General features: G+C 36.1%; 1 protein-coding gene across 4 annotated transcripts in view; it reads right to left on the bottom strand.

Annotated features, from left to right (window-relative positions):
• The window catches only part of LOC134211975 (semaphorin-1A), a 597,712-nt gene that overhangs the window by 200,876 nt on the left and 379,178 nt on the right, over positions 1 to 17,658 (bottom strand). The window contains exon 1 of one of the 4 annotated variants that reach the window (XM_062689413.1): positions 3,771 to 3,870. The exons of the other annotated variants lie outside the window; for them this stretch is intronic. Within the exon in view, the coding sequence (XP_062545397.1) occupies positions 3,771 to 3,835 (65 nt within the window). The 5' untranslated portion in view covers positions 3,836 to 3,870. Of the gene's footprint in view, positions 1 to 3,770; positions 3,871 to 17,658 lie in introns of those variants that run through there. 4 annotated transcript variants of the gene reach the window in all.

Raw genomic sequence — 17,658 nt, 5'->3', positions numbered from 1 at the left:
ATACGCGAGCATCTCGAGGCAGCGTTGCCGGAAGAGGGTGAGCTCGATGGGGCCCCTCTTGAGGACCGCTGGAATACAGTCAAAGAGCCATTAACGACGCAGCGGAGAGCAACGTCGGTATAGTATGGAAGTCGACGGAACGATTGGTCTGACGAAGAGTGCAGAGATTCTGAGGAGAAGGACGCAGCGCGGCGGTCGCGCTGCAGCAGGTACCCGGCAGAACGGAACGTTATAGACGGAAGCGGAGACAGCAGATCCGCCTTTTCAGGAGAAGAAACGCCGCCTGGAAGAAGCGGAGTGCGAGGAGATGGAACAGCTGTGCGTTCAAGATACACGCAAGTTCTATCAGAGTCACGCCATCCCGCAAAGGCTTCGTGCCGCGAGCCGAAATGTGCCGGGATAGATGGAGCATCTTGACGGACGAACGTGGGATCGAAAGATGGAAGCAGCACTACGAGGAACATCTGAATGGCGCTGAGGTACAGGCAGTGAAAGTCAAGGCAGCGGAGGAGATGACTACGTCAGTTCAGCGGACGATGGAAGCCAACCAGCCCCCACCTTGAGGGAAGTTAAGGATGCCATTCAACAGCTAAAGACCAATAAAGCAGCTGGTAAGGGATGTTAGCTGAGCTCATCAAGATGGGCCCGAAAAGCTGGCCACTTGCCTGCACAACCGATAGTCAGAATCTGGGAAAACGAACAGCTACCGGAGGAGTGGAAGGAAGGGTTATTCCATCTACAAGAAAGGCGACAAACTGGAGTGTGAGAACTTTCGAGCGATCACCATCCTTAATACCGCCTACAAAGTGATATCCCAGATCATCTTCCGTCGTCTGTCACCATTAGTGAACGAGTTCGTGGGAAGTTATCAAGCCGGCTTCGTTGACGGCCGCTCGACAACGGACCAGATCTTTACTGTACGGCAAATCCTTCAAAAATGCCGTGAATACCAGGTCCCACGCACCATCTGTTCGTTGATTTCAAGGCGGCATACGACAGTATAGACGCGTAGAGCTATGGAAAATTATGGACGAGAACAGCTTCCTGGAAGCTCTACCAGACTGATCAAAGCAACGGTGGATGGTGTGCAACAGTGAAGATTCGGCGAACACTCCAGTTCGTTGAATCGCGCCGGGGACTAAGACAAGGTGATGGACTTTCGTGCCTGTTGTTCAACATTGCGCAGAAGGTGTCATGGAGCGGTGTAACAGCCGGGGTACGATTTTCAAAGATCCAGTCATATTTGCTTCGGGATGACATGGACATTGTCCGAACATTTGCAAAGGTGGCAGAACTGTACTTACAACGCCTGAAACGTGAAGCAACAAAAGTTGGACTGGTGGTGAATGCGTCAAAGACAAAGTAATGCTTGTGGGGAACGAGCGTGACAGGGCCGCCTGGGAAGCAGTGTTACGATAGACGGGATACCTTCGAAGTGGTCGAGGAATTCGTCTACCTCGGATCCTGCTAACGGCTGACAACAACGTTAGTCGTGAAATACGAAGGCGCATCATCTGTGGAAGTCGGGCCTTACGGGCTCAGAAGAAACTGCGGTCGAAAAGATTCGCCACCGCACCAAATGTGTCATGTACAAGACGTTATAGACCGTGTCCTCTACGGACTGAAACATGGACAATGCTCGAGGAGGACTTGCAAGCACTCGGTATTCGAGAGACGGTGCTAGGACCTGGTGCGGTGAGCCGCTTTCTGCGTAAGAGCGAGGATTTTACACTCCATAAACAATATTTTGCAGTTACTGACTGTCAAACATTTCCGCTTTCGAATTTCTCTTTCACGTGCATAGCGCAAAGCGCAGACTTCTGACTTACGATGTTTACATACATATGCTCAATCAGTGTGAATCTCATGAAATTTCGTAACGAGTGCTTTTAGTGCACCATAATTTTCCACTGAAATATAATGTGAATATTGTCAAGAATACAAAACTCAAACAAAATTTTATTTTTTCCAAAAAAACAATACTTCAATATTAGATCAGAAACGCATAACCAATCTTCAATGTTTGCCGCACAATAGAAAATCTGGCTTCGTTGACAACCATCGATTCTATCGCACCAGCTGACATCTTTGGCGGTGTACAAGAAGATGGTGTGGCGGCGAAGAATGAACCATGAGCTCGCCCACTCTCGGCGAACCAGTATCCAGAAGTAGCTAAAGCCGGAAGGGTACGATGGGCAGGGCATGTTGAAGAATGCCGGACAGCAACCCTGCAAAGATGGTGTTCGCTTCCGATCCGGCAGGTACGAGACGACGTGGAGCGCAGCGAGCGAGATGGGCAGACCAGGTGCAGAACGACTTGGCGAGCGTGGGGCGTATTCGAGGATGGAGATGCGGCCTCGAACCGTATTGTGGCGTCAAATTGTTGATTCAGTGTTATCTGTTAGATGTAGACTAAATAAATGAATGAATATAACATGGCTAAGGTAACAACAAACTGTTTTTAAAATGTGATAACGCCATCAAGTTATCAATTATTTCATCAATCACAACCATGATTTGACAGAAAATTGTACGAGTTTATGACTATTGAGCACATCTAGGAAGCAAAGGTACAAAGTGACTTCTCAAAAACTAGCATACTTAGATTACGATACATATTTTTATTTATTTATGTGCAATTTTGTTGATTCTCGCCAATCACGAAATAGCATCTTTGATTCACATCGGTCAACAAACAAAAAAGGTGTTATACAAAATAAATCGACAATTCTGAATAAATTTGGCATATATGGGAGTAATCAAAAAAGTTGTTTAGACAGGTACTGTATTGGAATAATACCATTGTAAAATTTCAATACAAATAATAGTATTCATTTTTTAAATTTTTATGTGCCAAATTTTATACAGATTTCTGTTTTAAATCACCTACCATCCTCCATAGGGTACACTAATCTGAAAACCTTTTAAGAGTGAAAAAAACTCCAAATTCACTAACACGTCGTTAGGCCGCGTCTAATGATTAAATTATCTACTGATTGTATGATTCCAGAGTTTCCTCTTATCTTCTGGTGAAATCGTGCTCTCCTAATTATTATACAGAGTTTGGTGCCTCTAGCTGAAAGGCAAAAATACGTGGAGCCGCATTCATTAGGTGATTAATATTCCAAAGGCAAATTATGGCTAATTCTGATGTGTCAAACTCCTGTGGGGTTATTTGATCAATAATAGGCTGAATTATTTATTGGATTTGAGTACTACGCCGTCGACAGTTGCTCGTACCAGGAACTGCCACCAGAGAGTGGTAACCGGGAAGAGGAGCATATCGGTACACATCAGCATCACAGCATCGGCAATATTGATTTTATGTTATGTGTCTCCGTTTTGCGGCTGTGGGACTAACTAGATCGATGGGCTTATGTGCGCGAACCGGGACACGTCCTTCCAACAAGGGTTGCTGTCGCTCCCGATATGATAAGAATGGCCAAATCAGACTTGGAAGATGGGAATGGGACCTAACAGAACAAGCGGACGGACAGGTGCCTGCTGGAGTGGGATCAATATGTCTGGCCCGCAATTTTGGATTGGCATGAGCTTTACAGATGACCAGATATCTGGGAACTAATCGGTATCTGTCAGTGCATATATTGTGGTTCTGGCATAGCTTATTATATGAATATTGGGGCTCTGGGACCAAAATGTGGATTCGGACAACACATGATTTATTACGCATATTTTTTGATTTCAATTCATAATACTCACGATAAACAACAACCAAAACTATCTCGGCTGGTCTAAAATTTAAAACTCACCTTGCTCCCACCAGAAGGCTGTTGCTGGTGGCATCCCGAAGAACCAGCTTAAAGTAGTCAATCATCGATTCGTTTCCTGAAACCTCAGGTATTCCTCGTCGGCTGTAAAAACATCGAAAACGATAAATTAATATTTGATTAGAGTGACTAAGATGTTGAGGTATCCGCGTTAATGAATAACTTTGTTATAGAATCTTTCGTGGATTCACATAAAAACGTTAAACGAATAAACGTCTTGAATTAAGATATCGAAATTGCGTATGTGAATAAAGAAGTATTATAATAAACTGACGTTGGTAGGACATCCATGGAATATTTAATTCAATATTTTGAAATGCAAAATCAAAATTAGAGTGGAGATTTTTGTTTCAAATTGAGAGATTGAATCTTCGCGACTATAGTGCAGAATTTGCTTTGCTGCAATATTCATATGACATCATTCATAAAATGGATTTAATGAAATCTCATTTTTGTCGATCAGATCTTGATGTTAGTTAAAAGAAAAACAAATGGAGAATGACTAATCTTCTAATCATATTTATACTGCAAATGACACAAATGTGAGGCATAATTCAATTTTCCCAACAAATAACCCTCAATCAATCAGCTAAAAAGCTCCCCATCACCGTGTGACATTCAAGTGACGCAAATATCCCGTGACGCAGCGTTCGAGCAATCGATAACAACGTGTGATCCGTTTAATTCTTTAAAATTAATCAACTTTCAGATCATCGAAACTTGATTTAAATTCAATTTGCAATATTGATGACTCACTGCAGCGAATGGTGACAGTGGAGGAAAAATGGATTTTCTTCCTCCAACCTATTTGCGTCTGCGGATCCTAGAGCTTGGGTTTTCATCGTCCTTGGCAAGATGCAGCGTCGAGCCCAGTGTTGTTGTCTTCGTTTTTTGCCTGAAAATTTTCTCAATTTTCATCCGTTCGTACATGAAGTCACCTATGGTACGTGAAACCGGCTTCAGACAGCTCCTGTGCCAACAATCCCTAGTTTTCCTGTGCACTTTCTTATCTGGTGTCTATGTAAATAAACATGTTGATGCTTCCTTTCTGATAAATTACCCACCGTTTATCGTTCGCACGCTTCCTTCTCCGCCGATTTCGTTGGCTTACTTCCACATATCTACAATCCAGTCAGTGTGCGCCCGTCCTGTTGTGTTCCCTCTGTTTGGGCCATCAACGGCAGACAGAAAAGCTGGAAGAACCCATTATTCTCCCGTGATTGCGTTCGCTCTATCTGCTGCAATCGTTACTTGTGTCAGTCTCATTTGTCTCCCCGGTTCGGAAAATATCGATTAGGCACGCAGGAAAGGGATGCTTGTTTGATTAAGTAACTGTTAGCGGAGTATCCTGCGCAATTACAGGACCAATATTTAAACAGCGAACATGTTTGTTATTGAAGTTTTTTGGTGTTGTATCAAGTTCTACCAGTCAACGAATCTTTATCCAAGAATTGATTTAAATGTGAAACTTCTGGATGTAGGGGAAGAGGCCCCATTTGTGCAAATGTTTCCAATCAGTTAGTCATTATTAATAACATTTTTGCGACATCTAAGGTTTTCCGTTGGCGAAATTGCGCCAAATCATGACTACACTTCTGATGAAGAATCGTTAGAGCACTTATTTGATACGTACTTCCTGGATGTATCGATATAGTATCGTACTCATGTAGCTATGGGTCTTGGGATCAAGCTCTGTAGAATCACACTACGAATAAATTCAATGGGCACTTAACATTTGCTTCTCAAAGTTTCAAGGGAAGATGGGATTTATCAGTTCTACTTTAGAGGTTTTGAGCATATCAAACATGTTTTGAAAAAGATTTTAGTATGCAGTTTTGCTACTAGATATTTGCCCATATCCTTGCAAAATATCACTGTAAAATTTGTTCGAAAATAACAATCTTTTTCTAAATGCTTAGAACGTTCGTAGACTGTTTGGCAAACATGCTCTTCGTTAATCAACATGCTAACCAATGTGAAAGTCTACCGTGATCTTCTACACAGGTTTCTACTATCAAGAAAGATTCGCTCAAAGACAACCTTTGTTGGGGCTTCTTAGATATTGAGAGTGCTTGACAACGTGTCTTTGATGCACTATATGAATCCGCACGTTGGCATGGGCTACCTAATATAATATCCAAATGGATCACCAGATGCCTAAAAACCGACATCTCTACTCGACATTACATCAAGCAGCGATTAGGAAATCAACTATCTACTCTACAACTGTTTACTTTTGTGGAATATCGTTGCAGATGCGCTATTGATATTACTCAATAATGGCAGTTTTCCTACCCATGGATTTGCCGACGACTATCTAACATTGATAGTGGTTTGTATTACGTCTTATTGATCTGATGCAAAACGCTCTTCAAAGAAAGTTATGTCGTCAATATAGGCCTTTATCCGAATAAAAATCTGATTGTTTTTTCACGGAAAACGCAACCGTAATGGTATTCGTCCATTCATCTTTTGATCTCTAAAACAAATTACTGATCAGGTAAAGTATGGGTCTAAATCTTGATTCAAAGCTTCCTGGACTTCTAACATTGATTCAGAATCAAAAGGCGTATGGCTGCCAAATGCTGATGAACTGGGTCTTAAACCCAAATATACCAAATGGATCACAACTGTTGTACACCACTTCTTATGGAGTCTCTTGTGGCAAAAGGTGAAATGAGGACACAGTCAAAATGGCATCTTCAAAGGATGTGCCTAATAGACTGGTGCGTTGTTTCAACTCTACGGCTTCGAAGTTGTTCTCGCGTGGCCCTACCCATACATTTCAAACAAGAAGCATTTTCTTGTACATACCGATTGTGGGTACTCGGTTTTATGGAAGAGACTTGCATAGCGTTTGTTATATTGATGGCTACCTAAGGTAGAGTGGTAGCAGGCGTTATTCGCGTGAGGATTGAACAGTCCTGCTCACTGGTAAACACTGCTTTCAAGCGGAAATATTTGACGCTTTCCGCTGATGGGATTATCTTTTTTCTGAGTTCTGCTGCGGATTGAGATTGGTTCACAGAGCCAAGGAAATAATCCCAAAGGCTGCAGCCTAATGGGTTAATATGGACACTGCATCTGGCACGGCATCAAAATGATCCTATACTGATCAAGACCGCATATTTGTAGATTATTTGTATTTTAGACATTCTTCTTCTTTTTTATGGTACATCCCCACACTGAGGACAGAGCCGCCTCGCAGCGTAGTGTTCATTAAGCACTTCACAGTTATTAACTGCGAGGTTTCTAAGCCAAGTTACATTTTTGCATTCGTATATCATGAGGCTAACAGATGATACTTTTATGCCAGGGAAGTCGAGACAATTTCCAATAAAATTGCCAGACCGGCACGGAATCGAACCCAGCCACCTCACGCATGGTCTTTGTAGCCGCGTTCTTACCGCACGACTGAGGAGAGCCCCACCTAGTAGACATTGAGTCCCCTTTTTATAAGGGGAATCATCCGTACATTTATTGATATTTTTTGGAAGGAATTTCTGCTGAGGCCATTATCAATTGATAGACAAAAATTTTACTTTTGACAATTCAGAATTTTGAATCAAATAACTACGTAAATATGTTCTCAACGCAAATGTACATTTGACATTCTACTGACATTCGCTAAAACATCGTTCGACAATATTTTCAAAGCTTCATGGAATCCAATGATGAAATGGGCAGCACAAAATCTCCGCCAATCACGTGGAAGTGTCCCAAGACACAAAAGTATGGATTGGTTCTGTCAGCTTGCATGGAATGCGAGATATCAATGATAATCGGCTGGTTAGCAAATGTCTTCCTTTCGAGTCCCTACCACAGAGCCCCATAAAGGAGAGGACACGGTTCTCGGATCATTTCCACTACTGAGTCACATTGTAGCAATTTGATGAACCCACTTACTTAGTGTCATATTGTGCGACAAAATGCGCCATTCTTCAATCAATCGTACCCATCTACTACAATGGCAATTCAGATAGAGAGCGCACTGCCTCCTTTGCCATCAGCAGCGTTGCCGTCACCAGCAGCAGCCACGGAATCCACATCAGAGACATATTTCGAGCGTCTGTCTGTCACTAGACAATTGGATGGTTTGTTTGCCGGCGCGCTGGATGGATGCAATGCGGACGTGCGGCAATCGGAATGGGCGGAATGCACCACATCAAGGGAACGTACAGTCAGTGCAGCGGACATCATCGCATCGTTGCTCTTTTAGGTGTTCTGATCGGAACGCTTCCAATGTCGTCGTCGTTGTCGCGTCGCAGTCGCATCAGCTGATTTTGATTGATCTTCATTCTTGAGCAACTGTCATCATCACTATCGTCATCTTCGGTTTTACTGCGGGAGTTCTGACAGCCGTATTGCTGATAGTATGAAAGAGACAGATGAATTTGACTTGAATGGAAAGGTCAAATCTATTTCAGAGACAGCGGAACTTCGACCATGGTGAAGCTATGCAGAAATTGAAGTTCTTGATGGGAACTCCTCAGATATTTCTTCCCCTAGCTCAGGCCTTAAGCCAGGTTTGAGCCTTTCAGAGTTTTATATTTTCAAATTTTAAGATTTTAAGATTTTTAAATATTTAGATTGTTTAGATTTTTAGATTTTAAAACTCTTAGGTTTTGAATTTTTAGATTTTTAGAATTCTATATTTTTAGATTTTTAGATTTCAAGATTATTAAATTTTCTAATTTTTAGATTTTTAAATTTCTAAATTTTAAATTTTTTGTATTTTAAGATTTTTAGATTTTTAGATTTTTGTATTTTTAGATTTTAAGTTTTTTAAATTTTTAGATTTTTTAATTTTTAGATTTTTAGATTTTAAGATCCGTAAATTTTGAAATTTTTAGATTTTTAGATCTCTAAAATTTTAGATTTTTAGTTTTTTTAGTTTTTCAAATTTTTAGATTTTTAAATTTTTAGATCTTTAGTTTTTTAAATTTTTAGTAATTTAGATTTTTGATTTTTAAATTTTTAGATTTTCAGATATTTAGATTTTTAAATTTCTAGATTTTAAGATTTTTTGATTTTTATGCTTTCAGATTTTGAGATTTTTAGGTTTTGAGTCTTTTAATTTTTTTTTATTTTAAGATTTTTAGATATTTAAATTTTTGGATTTTTAGATTTCTAAATTTTTAGATTTTATTTTTTTTTGTATTTTTAGATTTTTAGATTTTTAAATCTTTAGATGTTTAGATTTTTAGATTTCTAAATTTGTAGATTTTAGATTTTAAATTTTAGATTTTAAGGTTTTAGATTTTTAGATTTTTGGATTTTTAAAATTCTTGATTTTTAGATTTTTAGATCTTTAGATTTTTAAATTTTATGATTTTTAGATTCTCAGATTTTTAGATTTTTAGATTCTTAGATTTATAAATTTTTGGATTTTTTTATTTTTAGATTTGTAGATTTGTAGATTTTTAGATTTGTAGATTTTAAGATTTTAAGATTTTTAAATTTTTAGATTTTTAGATTTTCATGTTTTCATATTTTAAGATTTTAAGATTTTTAGATTTTGAGACTTAAATTTTTTTGATGTTAAGATTTTTAGATCTTTAAATTTTTGGATTTTTAGATTTTTAAATTTTCAGATTTCTAGATTTTTGGATTTTTAGATTTTTAGTATTTTTAGATTTTAGATTTTTAGATTTTTTAGATTTTTGATTTTTAGATTTTTAGATTTTTAGATTTTTAGATTTTAGTTTAGATTTTTTAGATTTTAGATTTTAGATTTTTTAGATTTTAGATTTTTAGATTTTTTAGATTTTAGATTTTTAGATTTTTAGATTTTAATTTTATATTTTAGATTTTAGATTTTTAGATAGATTTTTATTTTTTGATTTTTAGATTGAAAACGACTTTAGTTTTGTTCTATTATTATCAGAGGTTTTGTCGACTAATTTATGAAATTTAGTCAATTTGATACTAAAGAATGTTTGTAAATTGAGCATAATACTAAGTAATAAACCCCCTGCTCAATAAAAGAACAAACCTGCCAGCGTATTCTTAGATTTTTGTTTTTAGATTATTAGATTTTTTATTCCTTTTATTTATTTGATGCACTCTGTGTTACTTGACACGTGGTATTCTGCAGCCAGAATCCACACAGAATCTATTTTAGACTTTTTCCATTATTCATTGTTGTTCGTTGCGTCCATCTCGTCGTGAGTCATGAGTCGTGTGTTCGTTTTGTCCATGTCGTGTGTCCAATGATCGTTGCATTGTCCGGTTGCCATTTATCCGATAACGTTGGAGGAATGCCTCCGAGAAGAACAAGTTGTCAGTCGTCATCAGGCAGCCGTGACGGTGAGGCGTGCACCCAATACGCCACGCACAGGCTGCGCATCGCAACTGACGAGGGGGTGGAGGGCTGGAATCAGACCCATGACCATTCGCTTGAAAGGCGAACGTGTAGCCAACTACGCTACGGGACCCCCTATTATGAGATTTTGAGATTTTCAAATTTTTAGATTTCTAGTTTTTTAGATTTTTAGATTTTTAGATCTTTAGATTTTTAGATTTTTAGATTTTTAGATTTTTTTTAGATAGATTTTAAGATTTTAGATTTTCTAGATTTCTAGATTTCTCAGATTTTGATTTTGATTTATGATTTTATGATTTTAAGATTTTTATGATTTTATGATTTTATGGATTTTTTGATTTTAGATTGATTTTTATGATTTATGATTTTATGATTTTATGATTTTATGATTTGTATGATTTTTGATTTATGATTCGATTTTTATGATTTTTATGATTTTATGATTTTATGATTTTATGATTTTATGATTTTATGATTTTATGATTTTATGATTTTATGATTATTTAGTTTTATGATTTTATGATTTTATGATTTATGATTTTTGATTTTATGATTTTATGATTTATGATTTTATGATTTATGATTTTATGATTTTAATGATTTTATGATTTTATGATTTTATGATTTTATGATTTTTATGATTTTATGATTTTAGTGATTTTATGATTTTTTTATGATTTTATGATTTTATGATTTTATGATTTTATGATTTTATGATTTATGATTTTATGATTTTATGATTTTTATGGATTTTATGATTTTATGATTTTATGATTTTATGATTTTATGATTTTATGATTTTATGATTTTATGATTTTATGATTTTTATGATTTTATGATTTTGATTTTATGATTTTATGATTTTATGATTTTTATGATTTAATGATTTTTATGATTTTGATTTTTATGATTTTTGATTTAGATTTTAGCTTTAAAAATTTTATATTTTGAGATTTTTTGATTTTAGATCTTTCGATTTTTAAATTTTTAGATTTTCAGATTTTTAGATGTTTAGATTTCAAGATTTTTAAATTTCAAGATTTCGAGATTTTAAGATTTTTAAATTTCAAGATTTTTAGATTTTGAGACTTTTAAATTTTCTGACTTTTAGATCTTTCGATTTTTAAATTGTTGGATTTTTGGATTTTTAGAATTTTAAATTTGTAGATTTTTAGATTTTTAAATTTTTAGATTTCTAGATTTTTAAATTTTTAGATTTCTACATTTTAAGATTTTTAGACTCTTAGATTAGATTAGACTTTTGATTTTTAGAATTTTAGATTTTAGATTTTAAGATTTTAGTTTTTAGATTTTTAGATTTTTAGATTTTTAGATTTTTAAAATTTTTAGATTTTTAGATTTTTAAATCTTCAGATGCAGATTTTTAGACTTTTAGTCTTTAAAATTTTTAGATTTTTGGATTTTTAAATTTTTGGATTTTTAGATTTTTAGATTTTCAAATTTTTAGATTTTTAGATTTCTAAATTTTTAGATTTTTTCAAAATTTTTAGATCATTAGATTGTTGGGTTTTTAGATTTTTATATTTTTAGATTTTTAAACTTCTAAATTTTTAAATTTTTAAATTTTTAGATTTTTTGATTTTTTGATTTTTTGATTTTTTGATATTTAGATTTTCAGATTTCAATTTAAAGATTTTTGATTTTAGATTTTTAGATTTTTAGATTTTAGATTTTTAGATTTAGATTTTTAGATTTTTAATTTTAGATTTGCAGATTTTTAGATTTTTAGGTTTTAGATTTTTAGATTTTTATATTTTAACATTTTTAGATTTTTGGATTCTTAGATTTTTGGATTTTTAGATTTGTAGTTTTTTGATTTTTATATTTTTATATTTAAAATTTTTGGATCTTGATTTTAAGATTTTTAGATGTTTAGATTTCTAGATTTTTAGATTTTGAGATTTTTAGATTTTCAAATTCTTAGATTTTTAGATTTTAGGATTTTTAGATTTTAAGAATTTTAATTTTTAGATTTTTTGATATTTAGATTTTTAATTTTTTGGATTAAGGATATTTTTTTCAAATGCTATCGAGTCAGAGCAACCACCAAAACTTAAATTGGGAAAACAAAAAAAACAGTTTGTGCCAACTAGCTAATTTTGGGCGAGACGAAGTTCACCGGGTTAGCTATTAGTTCTATAAATAAAAATATTCAGCAAATATCGTTTCAGCATCCTCAACATGTTGAAGTGACACAAATACCGCTCAAATATCAAAATCTTGATTTACAGCTACTTCGGATGAAAAACAATGCCAGCAAAAAGAAAATCTCATTCGGTTACATCGTATAACAATTCTGACCATGTCGCCATCCTCAGAATAAATCCATTTCCACCTGTACGAGCTCTGTTTCACCAATTAATTAGTCTCCCGGGATTCGCCTCTAACCTTTCTGAAATCATCAATTTCCGTTTTATTGATCTCCTTTTAATCCTCCTCATCATCAGGATACAGGAGGATGTTGGTCGAGTTGAAACAATATTTCTGACAACCGTTGCGTAATTACGAATGGCATTTGAAGGGCGTTCACCCTCCGCCCGCATCCCGGTAGGATGGGGACATAAACCACATCGATTACGTTTCAATGCTCGTGGATCGATTGGTGCCGAGCCGACCTGAATCGACCACGTTCCTCCACCACCGAAGCAAAATATCGAAAATATCTTATCTCGCAATGGTTACCCACGGATCCGAAATCAAATTAAACCGAGAAAATCGATTAAAGTTGGCGCAATCCGAGTCTCCTCGGCTTTTTCACTTCCCCAGTTTTCGGCAACAACACTAACGACTACTGGAAGCGGTGGTCATGGGCGGTACAAGGTAGGGTGAGGTCATAATAAAAGCAATTTATGTTTCAAGATTCGTCTAGACATAAATCAAATATTAAAGGTGAAGTATAATTTCGGTTTATTAGTAAATTCAATTCGAATTTGGAATACCTAACGCCTGTGTACGAATCACATCGAGCGAAATGTTCTCCTTCTATAAGGCGAGACGCAGCGAAAGGTATCGGACATGAATTGAGCGCAAGCGGAACAGGAAACGTAAAGAGATTTGTTGCTGAACCAACAGCGGGCAAGCAAGGCAGCAATGGCAGATGACAGGTATAAAGGATACTTCGGAGAGGAGGGCAAGGTTATTGCAAGTGGAGAGAGAAACGATTAAATTGTTAAATAAGGCGAAAATGAAATCCGTTGAGAATTCGTTTCGTTTATCTTTTCCTTCAGTGATTCATGTTACCGATCAGCTAACAGTTGCCCATGCTAAAATACAAAAAGTCAACAGGCGAACGAGGGTGCTGATTTTTCAATAAACGGTTTCGACTTGCTCAGCAGATAAGTTGAACTATGTGTTGCTTTCAGGAGATGAAATTGTTATGAAAAAATGTTGCTTATTGAAAATAGGAATTGCATAATTGTTGTTAAGTTCAATGCAACACAAATGATTGATCACTCATTAGAAGAATTCGTGGACTGCGATGTCATCAATAATAGTCGAAATTTATTCCCAAACGTCGCAAACTAGAAAAATCAGGTTAATTCCATTACATCCTTTTCAATCACGAACCGTGAAACGTGAAGCCACATTCAATTACCACCGTGAGCAAACATGAGCATAATCGAACAAACTTCCGACACCTGCTTACAATGCAGCCGGTGCGAGTAACTCTATCCTCGGATAGATCGAACCCATTCCGGATGGGTGCCAAAGTTCCAAAAGTTCACCAGTTCCGTGTCAGCTGCGCCAGAGCGCTGTGGGTGATCCGATCTAATTTGTCTCATCTATCACCGATGGCGACCCCACAGCCCCACAAATCTTAAGTCTGCCGTGCACGTGTTTGTAGGCACTGCACCGTCGTCATATCGACAGCATGGCCGATTCAGAGATCCACAACTCAGGTGTTCATCTTATCGCTGTCGACACGGTTGGCGACGCGGTAGCACAAGCTAGTGTCTCCTCTTCACACGGGAACCTCCAGCTCGACATACGTACCACATTCCGTGCAAAAACCAATGACTGAGGAGCGATGGCGCTCTGCTGCCTTTGCCGGTTCATCAACGGAATACACCCTTTCGTCGCCGACGACGACGACGACGTCAACCACAGCAGCTTTTCCAATGGATCGCTTATGAGAGAAGATTCCGTTGGAAATATGGTTTAGGGAACAGGCCCCATAATACGCCCTAGAGTAAATGCGTTTTCGGTGTAAAATGGTTGATATATTTGGCAGGAGCAAAACTAGATCCTCAACAAGTATCTGTTCGGATCAACTCTCCATATGACGACCATGTTCAAAGAAAACCATGATGTACGAAATAGTGCTTGAAAGTATTTCAACTATTAATTTCTCAAAATAAAAATAGATAATCTTCAAATCTATTGATAAAATTTAATATCGATACAAATTGAAAATATTGATTTGAATTAAAGTTCCAATAAAAAACATATAAATGTCATCCAAAATTGTATACAAGTCATGTTGACGCGTACATGTTCGGTAGTATCAGGGTTACTGCTCGGTGATTTACAATCGTGAATATTATCAGGTGAATAAATTGACAGGATAGAGCATAAAATTTTCCAATTTCGAAGTTGACGTGTTATCAATATCGAAGCAGATTCTTTAATCTTCCAATGTCACGTCACTGATTTCGCTCCAGCTAATGTCCTTGGCCGTGTTCATCCGTTAGTTGATGAAGGATGCGATAGCCAACATGTCATGATAGCATTGATGTCATCACCACTGCAAGCCGAGTATACATGCACTTGCATATGAGTTCAGTGGAATCTTCTTATTGGCATTTGTTGATGTTAAAGGTTGTATCTTGGATATTAACAGAATCATCTGAGAATTACAGGGGGCTTTAAGACCACTTTTTTACCCCTATGAATATCTTAAACGATTGTATGGATCATATACTGTGAGAAATAAATAAATTGAATGGAACGTTCAAACATCATCTCTCTCTAAGTTGTTACAGTCTGAATCATATTTTTATCATGTTGTTTCTAACTTCGAAAATTGATATGTTCGTTATGAATGTAACACTGTAAGGTTATATTACGCTCTTATTCTGCATCAGCCACACATATAATTTTGCTACAAGAATTGCGTACGCATTTCAATTTTAAATCATAATTACATCGGAAGGTAGACATAAGCCAAAACACTATACCTGATTTTCAGATTACGCACAAAATGTTTTTGATGAGGCATATCACTCATGCATTGATCATTACTGTGCCGCCAATGAGAAATCTCAATGGAATTGGCCATGGTTGCAGTCATTTTGGGATGTGAGAAAGGAGGTTGAATAAAGCTAATGCCGATTCTCAATCTGTCATTGGAGGACTAATTAATAGAAGTAACAGACTACAGACAAATAATAGCTGATTTTCATGACTTGAATATAGCGCTCTGATCATATCTGGGCGTAATTAAATAATGAATAATATCTCTCTGTAATATTTGACGTCATTAAAACAATTGTTTAACTTGGCGAAGACTAGATAGGATCTTAGGTTACCGAAGATTTCTAAGCAAATTGATTTATTTAGCAGCAAATCTTTCAACTCTTTAAGATTTATGGTTATTATCAGTGGCATTGTATCAGAGTATTTTTTTAAAAGTGTGTCTGGTGACCTCTGGCCTAATAGTAACTACACTTTAAAGGATGATCATGGTTAACACAATTTTTCATGCGGTGTTGTCATAGAGAAACATTTCAATGATTGTAATAGCTGAGTACAACGTATCGTAAGCCTGTAATAGCATACATTTGAAGGCATTTCTTTCTACTCTCTGGTAAAGTATTCAAACGATGTTATGCTATTTCAAAACTTGAATTTCAATTATCTGAAAAATCCAGAATCCTTGAAATCAAAAAGCCGTGAACCCTGGAAGTTAAGGAGAGAATAAAATGTAAAAGACAGAACACGTCTTGACCCAAAATCGTAACAGACTGGAGCATATGGACATCGTATGACAGACACTTTAGCATAGACAACGGACTAGAATTTTTCCTTAGTTACGCCAATGGTTAACGTATTGTCAATGTGATAGGAATGCATTTATTATTAAAAGGAAATGAGCTTTCCGTTCATTTCAAATTATATCAGAATGCTATATGGTAATTGAAGGTATAGTAGAAGATGGACTCCATTTCCATTTCTAGCGATTTTTTTATTCTTTATTTCTTTATTTCTTTATTTCTTTATTTCTTTATTTCTTTATTTCTTTATTTCTTTATTTCTTTTCTTTATTTTTTTTTATTTCTTTATTTTTATTTCTTTTTATTTCTTTATTTCTTTGTTTTTATTTCTTTATTTCTTTATTTCTTTATTTATTTATTTTTTATTTCTTTATTTTTTTTTATTTTTTTTATTTCTTTATTTCTTTTCTTCTTTAATTCTTTATTTCCATATTTCTTCATTTCTTTGTTTGGAGCAGGGAAAAGCCCGCCTGAGTCGAGCCCAATCTCTTCCTCAAACGGGCGCAAAACCTTCCTCTTCTCAACAGAAACAATTTCCGACAGATACAATATTTCTTAAGTCTATTACAGTTTTACAATTTGAGAATACTTTATTAAATATGCTTCAACATTTTAGATAGAAAAAAGATGCTGGCAGCAAAACTCACAACATCATCAGAAATATAAGCCAGGAGTTACGTGGTATTTTTATCAGGTCCGAACCAGACCAGATTTGCGCGACGTTTGTATATATTTGATTTTAATTAGAAACTCTCATCACCTCATTACCATAAAGTCAACTGATTTGCCTTATCAGTGACTGACAATAGGCCACGGAAGGCCGCCTTCTTGACAGAAGGTTTCTTCTAAAGTTAAAAAAAAAGAAAGACCAAGCCATTTACAAGTTGGTCGTTGAAAGATCCTTTGGATAGACAAATTTTGTGCAAAAGAAAAGCATACGTCAGCAAATTATTTACGCCGTCATCTAGTGCATCGCCGACGAGGTTTCAGCCTCAGTATATGCCATCCGGCATAAAGCCGGTCTTACCTTCGGCGTAAGCCTGAGAGCGCAGCAGATTCATGGTGAAGCGCATTCATTCCAGGTGAAGCGCATCGGAAAAGGTAAAGTGAAGTGCCCGTCTGCAAAAACGTTTCCGTTAACATGGCTCACTTCCGCGAAAATCCGAACTTGTATAAAGATTTAAAGTTCCTCAACACCATATCCAACATCACCAGATTAGCTTGGCTTAGCTTAGATCCGCTAAGCAAGTTATCAGAAATGAGCAATCATCTTAATGGGGCCCATATACAGATGTGCTCGACTTGTGCTGGTTAGCGGCAAACTCAGTATACTTTGGCATATAAACAATAAGACGGATCAAAAAAAATGGCTTGATCACAAAAACACATGAATGTTCTAAAAATGCTGCCATAAATCCATAAATAGTTTAGGAGATTCTATGGACTGTATCGAAAATAAGTTATCGCACCTCATGCTACTACTCTGAAGCTCACGAAGGTATTGGTTTGTTTTACCACCTGCAATCGATAT

This window comes from Armigeres subalbatus, chromosome 2 (assembly GCF_024139115.2).
Source record: "Armigeres subalbatus isolate Guangzhou_Male chromosome 2, GZ_Asu_2, whole genome shotgun sequence".
Taxonomy (NCBI): Eukaryota; Metazoa; Arthropoda; class Insecta; order Diptera; family Culicidae; genus Armigeres; species Armigeres subalbatus.
Note: the sequence above shows the minus strand (reverse complement) of the source record. Positions and strands in the feature narration are given on the sequence as shown.